The sequence below is a fragment of the Psammomys obesus genome, unplaced genomic scaffold, assembly GCF_907164565.1.
Source record: "Psammomys obesus unplaced genomic scaffold, mPsaObe1.curated_primary_1811, whole genome shotgun sequence".
NCBI classification, from domain to species: domain Eukaryota; kingdom Metazoa; phylum Chordata; class Mammalia; order Rodentia; family Muridae; genus Psammomys; species Psammomys obesus.
The window spans coordinates 1,456,727-1,474,760 of record NW_026591598.1 but is presented as its reverse complement, the minus strand read 5'-3'; the positions used below and the strand labels follow the sequence as shown (position 1 = coordinate 1,474,760).

The 18,034-nt window shown below is 40.5% G+C and overlaps 1 protein-coding gene across 1 annotated transcript in view; it reads left to right on the top strand.

Moving 5' to 3' along the window:
* Ctps1 (CTP synthase 1) overlaps nt 1-18,034 on the top strand; it is a 33,454-nt gene that overhangs the window by 7,109 nt on the left and 8,311 nt on the right. Inside the window, exons 4-9 of the mRNA XM_055611345.1 lie at nt 1,361-1,461; nt 2,568-2,684; nt 5,404-5,487; nt 8,034-8,114; nt 13,518-13,669; nt 14,845-14,977. Coding sequence (XP_055467320.1) covers nt 1,361-1,461; nt 2,568-2,684; nt 5,404-5,487; nt 8,034-8,114; nt 13,518-13,669; nt 14,845-14,977 — 668 coding nt within the window. The remainder of the gene's footprint in view (nt 1-1,360; nt 1,462-2,567; nt 2,685-5,403; nt 5,488-8,033; nt 8,115-13,517; nt 13,670-14,844; nt 14,978-18,034) is intronic.

The window sequence follows — 18,034 nt, the reverse complement described above, 5'->3', positions numbered from 1 at the left end:
GGGATCTGTGGGCAAGAACTAGAGGGGAGACTGCCGTGGCTGATACTCTATGGTCTGGAGCAACAGAGCAGTCATCCAGTGGCTCTTGTGTGAGCCTTTCACTGAGTACTAAAGAGTTTAAACTTGAGTGGTGAATTCTGATTATTGTAGATCACTTGGCTGCTCCATGTGACCCAGATAATGGCTGTCTGTGTAAGAGCACTGCTGCTTAATCCTAGATCATTTCAAACAGACACCTTTGTCCTTTAGGAACTTGCAGTCTTGAGTCCAACAACTGATTCTCACGTGTCCCACAGTAGCTGGTTGTTCCTGAGTCCTGGATGCACAGCTCTCTTATAAGATCCTTAGAAGTAGGGGTAGCCTCTACTCGATAGATGAAGACGCAAAGTGTAAAAAGAAAGAGGTAGTTTCTGCCTCTGTCTCTCTCTTTCTTTCTTCTTTTCTTTGTTTTTGTTTGTTTGCTTTTTGAAACAGGGTTTCTCTGTGTGGCCCTGGCTGTCCTGGACTTGCTTTGTAGACCAAGCCTCAAACTCACAGAGATCTACTCACCTCTGCCTCCTGAGTGCTGGGTTTAAAGGCGTGCACCATTGCACCCAGCAAGAAGGAATTTTTTTTAAAGATTTATTTATTTATTATGTATACAGTGTTCTACCTGCATGTACACCTGCACCCCAGAAGAGGGCACTAGATTCATAGATAGTCATGAGCCACCATGTGGTTGCTGGGAATTGAACTCAGGACCTTTGGAAGAGCAGACGGTGCTCTTAACCTCTGAGTCATCTCTCCAGCCCAATTTTTTATTTTTATATCCTATTAAATCAGTGAGCCACAGTTAGTGGGTGGTGAATTGGGGCATGACCCTATATGCTGTGCTTTTCATCACTCTGCTGTGTTGTTAGGTGTCTGGTGGTAGATTATCTATACTTTGATAAATTAGAAACAAATGGCACAGGGTTCTAGCAGTTCATTTGCTCCTATAAAGCACTCAGGTATGTTGTACCCACTGCAGCCTCAGCTGGGAACAATAGGGTGGTCAGCCTATGTGTGGCATAGCACAGCTGTTCTGAGGTGCTTACGGAGGAGCCACTCTTGGCTTTGTTCTTTTCACTGGCTTCTAGCAACAGCCTAGAAATCTGGAAAGAAGGCCGAGGGAAGTGTGAGCCCAAAGATTTATTGAGTCATTTAAAGGCACTTCCTTCAAAAGTATTTTTATGACACTGTTACTTATTTAGGCCAAAAAGTATACCTTATTGTTTGTTTATCTAGGCAAAAAAGTTTATTGGTTTGTTTTAGCAGTTAATGTATTAAATGCTGATTGACAGACAAAGTGTAAGTTATAGGTTTCTTTTCTCTTTCTCAGTTGTCCCTCACATCACAGATGCAATCCAGGAGTGGGTGATGAGACAGGCGTTAATACCTGTAGACGAAGATGGCTTAGAACCTCAAGTGTGTGTTATTGAGGTTTGTATGATTCTTGCCTGTAAGAACAGTTCAGTCATTCCTCTCCTTAGCTACCAGTAGGACCATACCTAGTGAAAACCTATCCTTCCATTCCTGTCCATGCAGTGTGCAGCAGTAGGTGGAATGGTTCTTAGGGGAAGCAGCTGCCCTCTTCAGTGTGTGCTGGACCATGTAACACTGACTCAGAGTGGCAGGATACATTTTTGTCCCTTTGCTTACCTCTGGCAGAGTTCATCCCCCAGCTTCCTTTTTGTTTCTGTTCTGCTGTCTCTTCATTCCAGAGTTGGAGCTTAGAAGTCCCAGCAGTTTGTTATAATTGGTGGGTTTTACTAGAAAAGTTATTTATACTTAACTAAGGAAACACATCTAGATTTCACTGTCTGTCACTCCCCCACTTCTTTCCATCCATCCATCCATCCATCCATCCATCCATCCATCCATCCATCCTATGTGACTCTAAAGTGAAATTCTAAAGTGAATTAAAAGAATTATGGTCTTGTTCCTAGAATTTTTGTTTGTTTTTTGAGACAGGGTTTCTGTGTGTATAGCCTTGGCTGTTCTAGAATTAGCTCTATAGACCAGGCTGGCCTCAAACTCACAGAGATCCATCTGCCTCAGCCTCCCAAATGCAGGGATTAAGGATGGGCAAATGCTTCCCTTCCTGCCCCCGCCCCTGGCTCCTGGTACTTTTTTTTTTTTTTTTTTTTTTTTTGTCTTTCCCATTTTTGGTTTTTGGAAACCCAATTTCTCTATGTAACAGCTCTGGCTGTCCTGGACTTACTTTGTAGACCAGGCTAGCCTTGAACTATCACAGAACCTCTGTCTCCCAAGTGCTGAGCATAAAAGTATGCGTCACCACTCCCAGCTTCTGGTACCTTTCAAACACCAACATTTTCCTAAAATGCTGTGACAATATCTGCAGTATTCTAGAAGTAATCAGGAAACTTTTTAACAGCATCAACTTTGAGTACACAGCAGTGTCCAAAGACTGATGTCCTCTTCTGCAAGGCAAGGAGTTTGCAGGTACACTGTAACTGGGCACTGAATTGAGGGATAGCACATAATAGAGATTCAGTGTTAACCTCTGAGACTGTGTGTCCTTTCAGCTTGGTGGCACAGTGGGAGACATTGAAAGCATGCCCTTCATTGAGGCCTTCCGTCAGTTCCAGTTCAAGGTCAAGAGGGAGAACTTTTGTAATATCCATGTCAGTCTTGTTCCTCAGGTAAGGCATGCAGTTTGGCTTTAATAGCTTTCAATGTTGGAGGTCCAGGAAATAGGAAATAAAGAACTTCTGTGAGTTTGTTATAATCACATGTTTTACATTTATTTATTTGGTCTGTTTGTGTCAGGGGAGGTGGAAAGCATACATATTCATACCTGCTGAGCCTTCTTGCCAGTCCATGATATGAAAGATTAAATGGAAAACATTTAAAAAATGAATCAGGACAGTTGTAATTAAAGCTGGTAGATTGAACATGTATATTTATCTTTACTCTCTGTCAAAATCAGTGAAATAATTTTCTAGAACAGAAATTCAAAAAAGATAAGTAGCATGGAGAAGAGTTGGTGGTAATAAAAACAAAGCACACTCAAAAAGCACACTGACACATAGAAACCAAAGGAGCAGCTGAGCTGTGCTCTGGGCCAGAGCAGCAGGGGAAGCTGAGAAGTCTTTTTTTGTCCTGTGAACCCTCCAGAGGCTCAGAGTGGGCAAGTGGGAAGATCTCAGGCTCTTCTGGGAGTAGGATAAAGATAAGGGCTCACTATAACTGCTGCTTTAGAAGAGATGAACTTTTTACCTGTTTGCTTATGTGTGCAGTCAGGCATCTGTCTCTTTCTTGCCATAAGATATAGCCTTGGAGGCGGGGGCGGCTAGAGAGATGGCTCAGAGGTTAAGAGCACTGGCTGCTCTTGTAGAAGTCCTGAGTTCAATTCCCAGCAACCACATGGTCACTCACAACCACCTATAATAAAGTCTGGTGCCCTCTTCTGGTGTACAAGTACAGATGCAGGCAGAACACTGTAAATAATAAATAAATCTTAAGTAAAACAAGCTGTCTTATTAAAAAAAAAAAAAAAAGCTAGATAGCCCTGGAGAGGTTTTCTTGACAAGCAGACACTATGGAGGTTGAGAGCAGTGAAGCTGACATGCTGTGTGGCCAAGATGCCTTGCTGTTTTCTACCTGTTGGTTTCCAGAGTCTTCAAAGGCAGGCTTGACTCCTCCATGTGGGAAGTCCGAGACTTAAGTTTCATGTGGCTAGTCTAGAAGACACTGCCTAAGGCTCCCCAATGCTGTCTTTCATAGGGAACTAGCAGCCCACCAGTGACTGCATGTGCTCAGCAGGAACTGGACAGTGTAATATAGGAACATAATTGAATTGGCAGGCAAGAATTGAAGTTAAGAATTGGATAAACAGATGAAAGTAAGAAGGAGAGAAGCTGAGGAAATACCCAGGAGGTAGGGCAGAGACAGAAAATAGGAGAGAAGAGGTAAGAAAGTTAGAGAATTGGTCCAGATGTGTTATATAGCACAGGATATCTTGAAAATTAGAACAAAGAAATGAGGCCTGAAGAACAGGTTTTCAGGTTGTAGCTGAGGCCAAGGGGTACTTATTGGCTATTTTTAAAAATAGGCTTGTCTGATGGAAATAAAGCTATATTCCTTGGTTGATGTGTCATCTAGGGCTGCTTTTATACTGAAACAACAAAGCTGAATATATATGACAAAACATATGGTCCACAAAGTTCAAAATAATAAAAACCAGAAATAATAATAGGGGCTTTTGAGGTAGACGTGTGATAATGTAGCATATTGGCCTGGATTCACTGTGTAGTCTACGCTGCTGGCCTTGAACTTTTATCAGTCTTCCTGCCTCAGTTTCCTATTGTGCATGAGCCATGATGTAAGGCTGAAACCTAAGATAGTTATTATGGGCCTTCTTTGCAGAGTTTTCTGAATTCTTATCTAAACAAGGAAACTTAAAGACACAGTTTCCAGATTGAAAGAGCCCATTGAGGGTTTACTATGTTGGATATAAAATGGCCAGCACTGAGGTTCTTAACTCAGAGTACAGAATAATGGAGCAGAAGATCTCAAGGCCCTAAGAGGGCGGGGGGGTGGGAGGAGAGGGGGAATCAAAGGTCAGTATGGCAAAACTAGGAGTTAGAGGAAAGGGAAGCCATGGCATTAAACATTCTGAGGCAGTGGTTCTCAACCTTCCCAATGCTGCAACTCTTTAATAAAGTTCCTCACGTATTGTGGTGACCCTCAACCATAAAATTATTTTCATTGCTACTTCAAACCGTAATTTTGTTACTGTTATGAATCGTAATGTAAATATCTGTTTTTTGATGGTCTTAGGTGAAACCTGTGAATAGGTTGCAACCCACAGGTTGAGAACCACTAAGGGAAGAGTCTAAACTCTAAACCCAGCAGATTTCTCTTAAGTGTGGGAAGACGATAAAGATAATTTACTATAGACAAAAGTATGGCACATGGCTTATCTAATCAGGTCTTTAGATACTCAAAAGTGTGCACAGCTGAATGGGATGGTGTCATGGCTCAGGAAGGAGAGAACTTAGCAGAGCTTGCCTTAGATGAATGCTGAGAAGTAGCAGTGAAGAGCGGCAGAAGACTTGAGTTAGCATGGACCGGGGTCATCTCAGTGGTAACTTTTGTCCTTAGTGTGGACTGAGCCCTGGTTCAGTTCTGCCTCAAATATAGCTATAAACAAAGCCATTATCTGTAGGGTTCGGAGGAATGGAGGACATGTAATACTGTCTGTTAAGCCAAACCCCATAGACCCAGTAGACTCTAAAATATGTGCATGTGTACCTTCACTACAAATCAAGGCTGAGCTGTACAACCAAATTCCCCATTCAGAGGGGTAGAGAAAAGCCATAGAGAATTGAGCCACTTCATTTTTCTTTTTTTAAACAGCCCAGTTCAACAGGGGAACAGAAGACAAAACCTACCCAGAACAGTGTTCGGGAGCTTAGAGGACTCGGGCTTTCTCCAGACTTGGTAAGATTTCCTAAGTGTCTGTTTTGGTGTCATCTCTCACCTCTGATTAAAATCTGGCCTCTCTGGCAGGATGGAATTTGTCAGCTTGTGTTTGATGGTGGAACAAAATAGTGCTTTGAATGGGGCTGGAGTTTGTGATTTTCTTGCTGGCATATGTGAAGCCTTGTACTTCCCATGTCTTGCTTCTTACAGTCCTAAATTCCTTTCAAGAACATTAAGGAGGAGGAAAACCAATTAGTTAGCTCCTGTAGTTTACTTGTTTCCTCTTTGTTGTCTCTCATGCTCTCCTTGGGATGTAGGAATTTTGGTGTAAAAACAGATAGTGTTATAGATAGGATCATGTGCACTGTGCTTAGAGCTGACATTTTCATTTGGGAGATAGAAAATGACTGTGGGCCACAACTGGATTAACTACGCAAGAGTTGAGTAATCTATTTCAAACCATACAAGGTGATAAGGACTTAAATAGTTCAAGAAAATTATCATCTGAGCTGAGAGAGAATTGGCTCTGATAGAAAAGAAACTACAAGACTCACATGTGGATTGCTTGGATACAAAGCTGGATTGTATTATTTTGCCTTCTACTCATTCTCCCATGGGAATTCTTATACAAAGAAAAGATAATATCTTAGGGTGGGTACTTTTAAGCACATAAACAGTAAAAAATTAAAGACCTATGTAGAAAAGATTCTGAATTGATTCTGAAAGGAAAAATGAGACTTTGCCAACCAGCAGGAATAAACCCAGCAGAAACTGTTGTACCTTTTACTAATGCTGAAACTGTCTCATTATGGGCAGAAAATGAACACTGGCAAAGAGCCTGCAGTAATTTTTTGGGAGAGATTACCAACAAATATCCTAAAATAAGAGACTTCAATTTATAAAAAGAACTACTTGGATTCTCCTTCATATAGTAAAAAGGACAACAATTTCTGGAGCACCTACATTTTTACCAAATAAATCAGGAAAGGCACGTTTATAAGTCAGGAAATTTAAGTAAAGTGTTTTAGACCCCACTTTATGATTCAGTTCAAAAATCAGAATTGTATGCCATTCATATAGTATTATGTGATTTTCATGACTGTTAACATTGACTAACTCGCAATATGCAGAAAGAGTTGTTTTACATATTGAAACTGCTGGGTTTATTCCAGATGATTCAGAACTAACTTCACTATCTATTCAACTACAACAAGTAATAATAAGAAATAGAAATCATCCATTGTATATAATACATCAAATCTCATACAGGTCTACTAGGCCCTCCAGCACAAAGTAATGATGAAATTATCAGCTGTTACTAGGAAATGTGCTAGAAGCCTCAGAATTTCATAAGAAACACCATGTTAACAACAAAGGTTTGAAGAAAGATTTTTCTATCACTTGGCAACAAGCTAATTATAAGGCAATGTCCTACTTGTTCATTGCATACTCAAACTCCATTACCTGCAGGAAGTAACACAAAGGGTACCCAAAGAATTGAAGTTTGGCAAATGGATGTGTTTTGTTTTGCATAGTTTGGAAAATTAAAGTATGTGTATCATATCATAGATACATAATCAGGATTTCAATGGGCAACTGCTTAAAGTTCTTAAAAGGCTGATTCTATGATTATACAATTATTAGAAGTTATGGCTATTATGGGAATACCTGTACAGATTAAGACTGACAATTCTCCTGCATGTTTCTAGTAAAATGAAACAGGGTTTTTTTTTTTTTTTGTTTTGTTTTTTTTTTTTTGCATATTACAACATATAGCATATTATAGGTATATCACACAATCCTTCAGGGTAAGCAATTATAGAAAGATCTAATCACACTTTAAGATATGCTTAATAAATGGAAAGGGGTAATAAAGACCCCGAGAGATAGATTACACAGTACTTTATTAACTTTAAATTTTTAAGTGCTAATGAAAAAGGAACAACAGCTGCTGAGAGAACAAACTATACACTGGTGAAAGCAGAATGAGCCAGAAAATAAGGAGCCAGGAAATGAGAGCAGATTGCTGGAGTTAGTTTGAGGCCAAGCAGACCAATTCAGAGGCCGAGAGAAAAGCCAGACTGAATAAGTCAGCTGGGAGAGGAGTTTGAGTCAGAATAGCAGAGTTACACCAGTGAGCACACAGCAAGAACAAGAAAGGGTGAGCTTATTAAGCACTAGGTTTCGGAGGCTGAAACATTCTAGGCCTAGGTTAGATTGTAGGCCTAGGTTAGATTGGAGGCTAGAAGTTTCTAGGACTAGGCCTAGATTAACAGATGGAGGCAGTGAGCCTCTGTATCAGGCAAATAAAAGTTCCTTTTACAGGGCAGCCAAGTCTACACTGAGGAAACCTGTGTCGAAAAACAAAACAAAGCAAAACCACCAAAAAACAAAAAGCCCAAAACAGAAACAACAACAACAACAACAAAAAAAAACCCGACATTTTCATCTCTTACTTTAATTCCAGTTGTGGCATTTTCATCTCTTATTTTAATTCCAGTTGTGGAGAAGCCCTGCTTTGACACTTCCTTCTGCTCAAAGTCCCTTGTTTTCTTAATTGTTAGGTGGTGTGCAGGTGCTCAAATCCTCTTGATACGTCTGTGAAAGAGAAAATATCAATGTTCTGCCATGTGGAACCTGAACAAGTAAGTAAAATTTCAGCTCTGGAAATGGCTTTTTACTTCTAATTGCCTAAAGCCTGGACTATGATCCACTTTTCAAGACTTGTTATGTCATAATTAAGAGACAGAAAGACTTTCCTTTAGATCTTAACACAACTTTTCTTCTTTTCTCCCATCTCATGTTCTTATGCTGTCTGGGGTCAATGTCTATGTCTCTAGGGTCCTACTGTATTTCTGGTATCCCAAGACCTTGTCAAGTTCTTTGACCATTGAGCTATCTCCAACTGGGTTGTTTTTTTCCCCCCTTAGTTTTTGGAAGCAAAGTCTTACTTTGTAGTTCATTCAGTCTTTCAAAGTGCTGGGATTGCAGGTGTGTACTCCCATCCTAGCTATTGCTTTGGTTTTGCTCTTGGTAGTTCCTATTTAGGAACCAGAGTGCCCTGTTTCTGTTGGCCCAGCATCTCTTGTTCTTTTTATCATTAAGGGTTTAGCTAGGACACAGTGTTACCAACAGTGTTCAGGGTCTGGGCTAGGTTTTTGGCTTCTTATCCACAGAATTGAAAAAAATCTCAGAATGAACCAAGCTAACTTCAGAGCAAAGTGTTTAAAAGACCGACTGTGAGTCATATGAGTCAGAGTACTCAAGGACCCAGTTACTGTTCAGAACTTCCTTGTATAGAGTTCAAGATAAGGAGAAGTTAGACCTAAAGGGTAGAGTTTGGATTGATAGATTAGGTCATATGTTTTTGTTTTTTTTTTTTTTTTTTTTTTTTTTTAGTGTACATGTCTTTTCCCACAATTTGTCTAATTTTAAACATATGCATATCCAATTACACCGAGTCATAAGATGGTAAATAGATTCTCCCAAAAAGATTGATGGAGAATACAGTTTTGCCTCACTTGAGCATGTACACCCAAAACCAGTTTAGTCCAGATCAGCTTTTATTTCTCATACCTTGATACATTGGAATTTTTTTTTTTTACTACAAACTGTCTAAATATGATTGTTTCACTTCACTGGCAGAGACATTTCTCAGTTGATACTACATGTAGCTTGGTACAGGTTGGGGGTTGGGGGAATCCGAGGTTGGAAGGTGCAATGTTTGAAGATGCATAATATATGCAAGTGAAGGAACAAGGTTGCTGAGCATGGCATTAAAGGCAAATTCTCAGGGGCTGTTGTACATAACCCCAAAGCAAATGTGGGGCCTTGTGCTTGCCTGCCTAAGTACTTATGCAGAGCTTTTACCACACCCTTCTTAATCCTCAGGGCCAATCACTTCTGTCTCTGGGCTGCTTGTATCTCTCAGATATGCTGGTTGTGAGCCTGGCTTGTGCACCTTGATGTGTACACATACATGTGCAATCCATTTTATGTCTCTGTAACCTAGTATCCAGGGTGCTGGGGCTGCCACATGCATTTTAGTCTGTTACTGTGCTGATAGATCCTGTGGTATCTAAGTATGCTGCTTATTTATGGAAACACTAGTGGACATAAATAGAGCTTATGGCATTGGCCAGTGTGTGGTTTTTTTTTTTTTAATTTATGGCCAGGTGGTGATGGCACATGCCTTTAATCCCAGTACTTTGGAGGCAGAGACAGGCATTTGTCTGAGTTTGAGGTCAGCCTGGTCTACATAGTGAATTCCAGGATGATTAAGGTTACACAGAGAAACTCTGTCTTGAACCTCCCCCCCCCCAAAAAAAAAAAAAAAAAAAGATTATGTGTATGAGTGTTTGACCTGCATGTATATCTGTGCATAAGGTGGCTGTGAGTGTTGGGACTTGAAGCTAGGTCCCCTGGGAGAACAGCCAATATTTTTGTTTTTTTTTTTTAGATTTTATTTATTTCTTTTATGCATATTAGTGCTCTATCTACATGTGCACCTGCAGGCCAGAAGAGGGCAGTAGAGGGTATAGATGGTTGTGAGCCACCATGTGGTTGCTGGGAATTGAACCCCTGGAAGAGCAGACAGTGCTCTTAACTGCCGAGCCATCTCTCCAGCCCCAGCTAGTGTTCTTAACAGCTGAGCCATGTCTTTAGCCCCAGCTTTTCATTCTTACAAGCAAAATCCTGAGGCAACTAATTAATAAAGAAAGAAGGTTTATTATAGTTTGGAGACTGAAAGTCTAAGTAGCATAGTACAGATTCTGGGAAGGTCCCGTGGTGGTAGGTGGTGTGTGGGGGTGGAAAGATGAATTCCTGGCTGCAGAGAGATGGAGGGACTAGGTTTCTTGTGGGAATTCCAAGGGTTATAGGAAGAGTGTCTTAATTCTTTCTAAGGGCAGGATTCCAAATGTCTCAAGGATCTCCTAAGTCTGCTCTTAAGAGTTCCCCAGCACCTTCCAGTTATGCCAGTGTAGGCCTGACCCTTCAGGCACAAATGGCGCTTGAGGGGCTCCAAATCATGTGGAAACCATAGCACAAAGAATTGCCTGAAGGAGAGCAGAAGAAAGATGTAGGCAAGGATTTTCCAGATGCGAGTATGTAGAGTTTTACTGCTCCATGACTGAGGGTCAGGAGAGGTGGGAACAGCAAGACAGGAACCTTAAAGTGAGAGCAGTCCACTTAATGAAACTGTGAGGAGACTTCGGTAAAGGGGGCAGTTCAGATCATTGGCCTGGCATTGGCATGCATGGTGCCACAGGAAATTTCCTTGATCTTTACAGAGGACTTCTCCATGAGGACTCAGGCCTTGGGGTAAAGGCTGGGGTCAGGCTCCTTGTGTGACTCCTAAGCCAGGGTTCTCCTTCCATACTCAACTCGTGGAACACAGAATGATTTTCATTTTTTCACAGGGGCCCTTTATTATGTACTTTATTTCAGGTATTTCTGTCTCCACAAGTGAAGAAGTGAGGGGGGATTCCTTTTTTATTTATTTTTTTTAGTTTTGCAGAATTGACTTTCATAAGAATTATTCTCATTCTGGGCTATGATGGTGCATGCCTTTAATCCCAGCACTCAAGGGGCAGAGGCAGGAGGATCTCTCTGAGTTTGAGGCCAGTCTGGTATACAGAGTGAGTTCCAGGACAGCCAAGGCTACACAGAGAAACCTTGTCTCGAAAACCAAGCCAAACCAAATAATTCTGGGTGTGGTGGTATATGCCTTTAATCCTAGCATTTGGGATGCAGAAGCAGGTATATCTCTCTGAGTTGAGGCCAGCCTGGTCTACATAGCTCATTCCAGAACAGCCAAATAAAAACAAAAACAAAAAACAAAAAATGTGGGGAAAAAAAAAACAAGAGCTATGAAAACTCCTCACTGTTATATGCTGTGATAAGTATTTCCATGTTTATAACAGATGTGGATTTCAGATCTTTTATCTATTTTAAACATTAGATTGTTTTTCAAGTTCTAAGAGGTTAGTCTGAATGTAGTCTTTTTGTCAGGTATGTGATTTGCAGTTTTTTTTCTCAGCCTCTGTCATCTTTTTATGCTCTTAAAGGATCACAAAAGATTTTAAATGTTCAGTGTTTTCTTTTGTGGGTTGTGCTGCTTTTTGGTTATTTAAGAACTCTGATTAATCACTATCATGAAGATTTTTCTCAACTTTCTGGAAAGGTTTATATCATACCAGATCCATCTTGAGTTGGTGTTTGTGTAGTGTTAGATAAGATATGAAAAACCATCTTTTTGTGTATGTATATCCAGGTATGTAGCCCTGTTTGTTGAAAGGGCTATCATGATAATCATTTTTTGCATTGTATGTAAGATTTGCTTCATAAACTTTAGATTTATGTATGACCTCATAACTTTTGTTACTATAGTGAATATTTTCAGAAATTGTATTTTTGATTAGAAATGGTCCACATGTAAGGCACCCTGATTATTTCTTTTGATCTGTAGTCTAGCATCCTACTAAAATTGTTAGATACAGTTATCTGTAATTCTCTTGTCTTTTATGGGCGCACATGGGCAGTAGTGACACATGCATATAGTACAAGTTGCTTTTTTTTTTTTTTCCTTCAGTGTATGAGAGCTCTATCTGCATGTAATCTACATGCCAGAAGAGGGCATCAGATCCCAGTATAGATGGTTGTGAGCCACCATGTGGTTGCTGAGTATTGAACTTAAGACCTCTAGAAGAGCAGACAGTGAGTGCTCTTAACCGCTGAGCCATCTCTCCAGCCCCCGCTTTTGGGTTTTAAAATCATATTGTGTTCTTTGTCTGACCATAATGGGTGACAGTTCCTGCACCTGAATTGTGACAAGGTTCCTCCTTCTTGTTCTTTTTTAGTTCCCTAGACTTTTAATTGTGACAGGGTTCCTCCTTCTTGTTCTTTTTTAGTTCCCTAGACTTTTAATGGTAAGCAGGAGTATTAAGTGTCAGACTATGGCTGTTTTATATTTTCAGAGTTTCCTTAGTCTTAATTTACCTAAATTTTTTATTATGAACAATAGTCTGAATTTCAGTAGTCTGTATCCATAGAGATGATCTTATTTTTCTCCTTTTTAATGTGCTCATGTGATATATTCCATTGTTACTCTTCTTATTGGCACATCTCATTATACAGAAGGATGGGTTTTTTTATAACATTTCCATAAGTATATATCATGAACTTTGAATTAATTAATGTTTTTTGAGATAGGGTTTCTCTGTGTAGCCCTGGCTGTCCTGGAACTCACTCTGTAAACCAGGCTGCCCTCAAACTCAAAGATCCTCCATCTGCCTCCTAAGTATAAGGATTAAAGGCATGTGCCACTACTGCCTAGCCTGAATTTACCCCCCTCCTTTTTTTAACTTTCTTGTTTCCCATTTCCTGTTGGTCTTCAACCTTTCCCTACTAGGTGAACCCCCTTCTACTTTCATGTACCATATCTACTTTTATTTTTTATTTCTGTATCTATTTTAAAATCCAGATTTCTCATGGGAGAATAGCCAAATTCTACCTAAAAATGGCAGTGGATTTCAAATTTGGCTGCACACTGAAATGAGTGGGGAGCCTCCCACCTCCAGAGATTCAGACCTAAGCGGCTGTAGATACAGCATAGATTAGGAATTTTTACAAACTCCCTCAGAGATTGTCCTGTACAGTTGAGTTTGAGAATTATTGATTTAAGCTATCTATAGATCCAGGAACAGGTCCTCTGTGAGCATATTTTTGTTGTTTTAAGATAAGTATTATGAGATAGCCTAAGCTGGCCTCTAACTTATGCTTCCCGTCTTAGCCTCCTGAGTGCAGGAATTACAAGTATGTACCACCACATCTACCTCTTTTCAAAAGGATCTTTAAAAAAAAAAAAAAAAAACCTTTAAAAGGATTTTTGCATGTATGTTCATAATAGCTTAGCCACTTATTTTCTGTTCTTGAGTCAGTTGTGGAGGTTTATCTTTTTCTAGAAATCATCACCCCCCTCCCCAAATAGAAGGCATATAGATGTAACCCCAGTTATTTGTTCTTATTAAATCACTGTTGTTTAACAGGTGATCTGTGTCCATGATGTTTCTTCCATCTACCGGGTACCCTTGTTGTTGGAAGAGCAAGGGGTTGTAGACTACTTTCTGCGGAGACTTGATCTTCCTATTGAGAGACAGTCACGGAAAATGCTGATGAAGTGGAAGGAGATGGCAGACAGGTTTGCCTCCTCTTATGTAGCTGGGCATGCATGCCTTAATCTTTTGTAGGGCCACCACCATGTTGTAATGCTGTGTTAGTGCTGCTGGTAGAAAAGGTGCTCATGGGAAGAGATGTTCAGAAGGTTAACAAATAAGGGTTTATAACCATCATGCGGTCATAGTACAGAGGAGGAGGCCTGGCCAGGCTGGGCCTCTTCCCAGACCTCTGGGCAGTGAGTTCAGATTACAGCATTGTGCTGTACTATGTCATCAGCTCAACAGCACAGAGCAGGGTACACAGAATCCCAGAGCCCACACGAATGCTGGCTTTGACTGCATTGTTTCTGTCGTATCACTGATATCTGAGATGTGTTTGGGAACATTCCATTCACTCAGCCAGAAAGGGCTGAGCAGGGGTGGACTATTGCCAACTTGTCCTGAAGCTCTGAGGTTGTCTCATTTCTAAGATACTTACTCATGCCCTAGAGCAGGGTGACCCAACTATAGCTGGAAAGTCACTGTGATGTAAGTGCACACAGAGGGCGCAGAGCGCTCATTTTGTTGTCTTTGATAACTGCTTTTTACTCTTGACAGTTTCCTTTTTGGGTTTTGGCCATTATGTGGATATCTTTTGTGTCCATTAACATGTAACTATAAAAATGGCCTGTAGTTTTTAATAGTTGTTTTTATAAAACATGAAATATTGTCAGTCTGTTATTATGCCTTAAAATGGAAATTCTTAATGAGTATGGACATTTTTTCCATGACTATACTATAATTTGACTTATCACATTAACTCTTATGAATTATTTGTTTAGTTGATTAATTTTTTATGACATTTATTTTATGTTTGTGTGCTTGAGTGTGTGTATGGCTACAGTGTATATGTGGAGGTCAGAGGACAACTTGTGGGGATCTGGTTTTCCTTTCTACCGTGGGTTCTGGGAATAGAGCTCCGATTGTCAGGCTTTTGTAGAAGGTGCTTTTACCCCCTGAGTCATCATTAGCTTCAAATCCCACTCTCTCTGCAGAGCCTGCCCTGTTATCTAAGGCTCCTGTTTATTGTTCTGTGTATAGTACTGAGGTGATAGTCTCTGATTATCGTCTCTGCAGGCATGTTTCCTCCTGCAGAAATTTTTTCAGTCTCATGATGGTGTGGACATTACAAGTAACTGTCTTAACTCTTATTTGCTAGATATGATCGCTTGCTGGAGACCTGCTCTATTGCTCTTGTAGGCAAATACACCAAATTCTCAGACTCGTACGCCTCTGTCATTAAAGCTCTAGAGCATTCTGCACTGGCTATTAACCATAAGTTGGAGATCAAGGTAAGGAAGGGTGGTATAGGTACAACCAAGGAATAAATGGAGACTGCTTGTGTGCGTATGTGTTTTAAACATTTAAAAATTTTTATTTGGTGTAGGTATATGTGGGTCCATGTGTGTGTGCCATGCACACATGTGGAAAAGACAACTTGTGGAAATAAATTTTTTTCTTCAATGTGGATTCTAGGAATTAAAATAGGTTGTCAGGCTTGACAAATGCCTTTACCCCCTGAGTCATCTCAAAGACTCAAGCCTTGTGATCTGGTAGGTGCTCCATGCTTACTTGCCTTATGGCTTTTGGACCTCAGCATTCATTTTTAGGGATAAGGAAGATTTATACTGGCTCTTCACTCCAAGGAGACACTAGAATATTTTCCAGAAATAATGAAAGGGCCTTTGTGTGTGGATCTGATTGTCAGTCCCTGTGGAATGGGAGGGCCTGGTGGACATAGGTATAACATAGCTGATGGCTTTGCTTAAGACCCCTCTCCCAGTAGCTGCTCTGGTATGTCAGTACATGTTCTTGTCAAGTGTCATGGTTAAGGGCACAGACTACAGAGTAGGTGGCCACGCCTCGGGTACTGGCTTTGTTGCCCAAGTGCTCTGTAATCTTGTATATCTTAACCTCATGCCTCAGTTTCCTTTAAAAAGGTGATTGTGATAGCCTTTCCTCCTGTAGTTCAGAACTAAATGGTGTATTAGGAACTGCTCAGAGTGAGTCTGCCATTTAGTAACTGCTGGGTGTAGTCACTGCCTTTGGAAGTTAGCTGAGCTTTTGCTCCTATTGCACTGCCTGGAACTTTTCAGGAGATAGAGGAGAGGATAGTGGGAGTTTGGTGCCCAGGGGCCCATGTAGCTGTCCTCACAGTCAGTGATATGGGTTGCTTCCTGCTTCTCTACACAATTCTGTGATAACTGAGTTACTGTGTGCTGGCAGATAGGTGACCTGGTGTATGTGTTAAGAAATGGAGGAGCCCATTTTACTACCTTGACTCATTGTTCTGTTTTGTTTTTTTCCTAGTTCTTTCCATCATTGATTTATTTATTTGAAGTTAGCATGTGGCCACCTTGTGTTCAGTGGTGGAGGTTGAGGGAAGAATAAAGAATACTGAGGCCCTCAGACAGAGAACCCCTAAGAAAGAGCTCCACTGGCCTTAGCAGATACATGATAGAGGGAAACTTCTCAGGGAAGGCCCTGGGTATCCTTCTCAGGGAAGGAAGGGTATCCACAGGCCTGGGGATAAAAAATGGCAGGGAATTCAGTGTCAACTGCAGAGGGTCTGTATAGAGTGCTGAGGACATGAACTGGGTCAACTTAGATTTTACCTTGAGGTTTGGAGAAGTAACTGCAAGGTATTAGACTGGGGAGATTAGGAACAGCAGCAGAAAGAACCTTATTTTAAAAATAGGCAAAGGATTTGAAGAGAGGATTCCACAAGGAATAAACCAAATATAATCTGAGCGGTTTTTAGGTCAAGCAATTTGGGATCAAGGCAGGATCAAAACTTCAAGGTCATTTTCAACTCCATTGTATTAGAATCTAATACTGCTAAAATGCTCACATTTTACTGTTTATAAGTCATACTTTGATAGGCGTTTAAATCCAGCCTAGGATATATGAGACCTGTCTCTAAAAGAAAAGGAGGTCAGGAAGGAAGGAAATGTGAAATAAGATGCTTGTGAAGAGATGTGTGGCACTATCACAGAAAAAACTGCAAACAAATCCCAGTAGACTGGTAGCACATCCCCAGAAGGTGGCTGAGAGGACAGGTACCTTGTGCTTTGCTGCCAGGAAAGCATGTTAATGGTGTACTGCTTTAGAAAGCAGTTTGACAATTTCATATAAAATAATGGCATGGCTTTATGCTTTCACACTCAGTTATTTACTCAAGGGAAGGAGAAATGTTTTGGGCTGAGGAGGTAGCTCAGTTGGTAAGAGTACTTACCTAGAATTCAGTGAAACTCTGACTTCAATTCCAAGCACCTCATAAAAGTGGGCATGTGCTGTGCATGCCTGTAATTTCAGCACTTGGGAAGTAGAGGCAGGAAGGTTAGAAGTTCATTGTTATTCTCAGCCTCCAATAAGAGAGGTGGAGGCTAGCCTAGGTTATATGTTTAAAAAACGGAAACAAAACAAGCCAAACCTAAAATAAACAACCAAAAAAAAAAACAACAGAAAATTATTTTTAACAAATGGATACAGGCATACCACCTCATTTGGAAACAACCCAAATGTCTATAGTAGGTCTGTGTAATATATTTATGTGGTGGAAATTGATTCAGAAACAAGCATCTTATAATGCAGAAGCATGGATCATCGGACAGTCTGAGCAAAAGAAGCCAGGCTCAAGACTATAGGTGTGTGGCTCATGTACATGGAGTTCTAGAAGAGGCAAGGCCAGTCTGTGATGGCAGAATCAGCCCTGTGGTTATCTAGAATTGAAGCAGGAAGCAGCTGTCCATAGGGTGAAAGGGTTTTTTGGAACAATGGTACTGTGTCTTTGGGTGGTATACATCTTCATGGGGTGCCTTCTGTCTTCAGGATGCATCTGTCTTCAGGGTGCATCCTGTCTTCATGGGGTGCATCCTGTCTTCATGGGGTGCATCTGTCTCATGGGTTATGTCTTAGGGTCACTGCTGCTGTGAAGACAACATGATCAAAGCAACTTGGGGAGGAAAGAGTTTATTCAGCTTACACTGCCACATCACAGTTCATCATCAAAGGAATTCAAGACAGGAACTTGAGCAGGGAAGGAACCTGGAAGCAGGAATTGATGTTGAGGCCATGGAGGGATGTTGCTTACTGGCTTGTTCATCCTGGTTTTTTATATAGAACCCAGGACCACCAGCCCAGGGGTAGCACCACCCACAATGGGCTGGGCCTTCCCCCATTAATCACTAATCATGGAAATGCCTCACAGGCTTGCCTACAGCCTGATTTTTTTTTAATAATTTTATTTTATTTTATTTTATTTTATTTTTTATTTTATTTTATTTTATTTTATTTTATTTTATTTTATTTTATTTTATTTTATTTTATTTTATTTTATTTTATTTTAT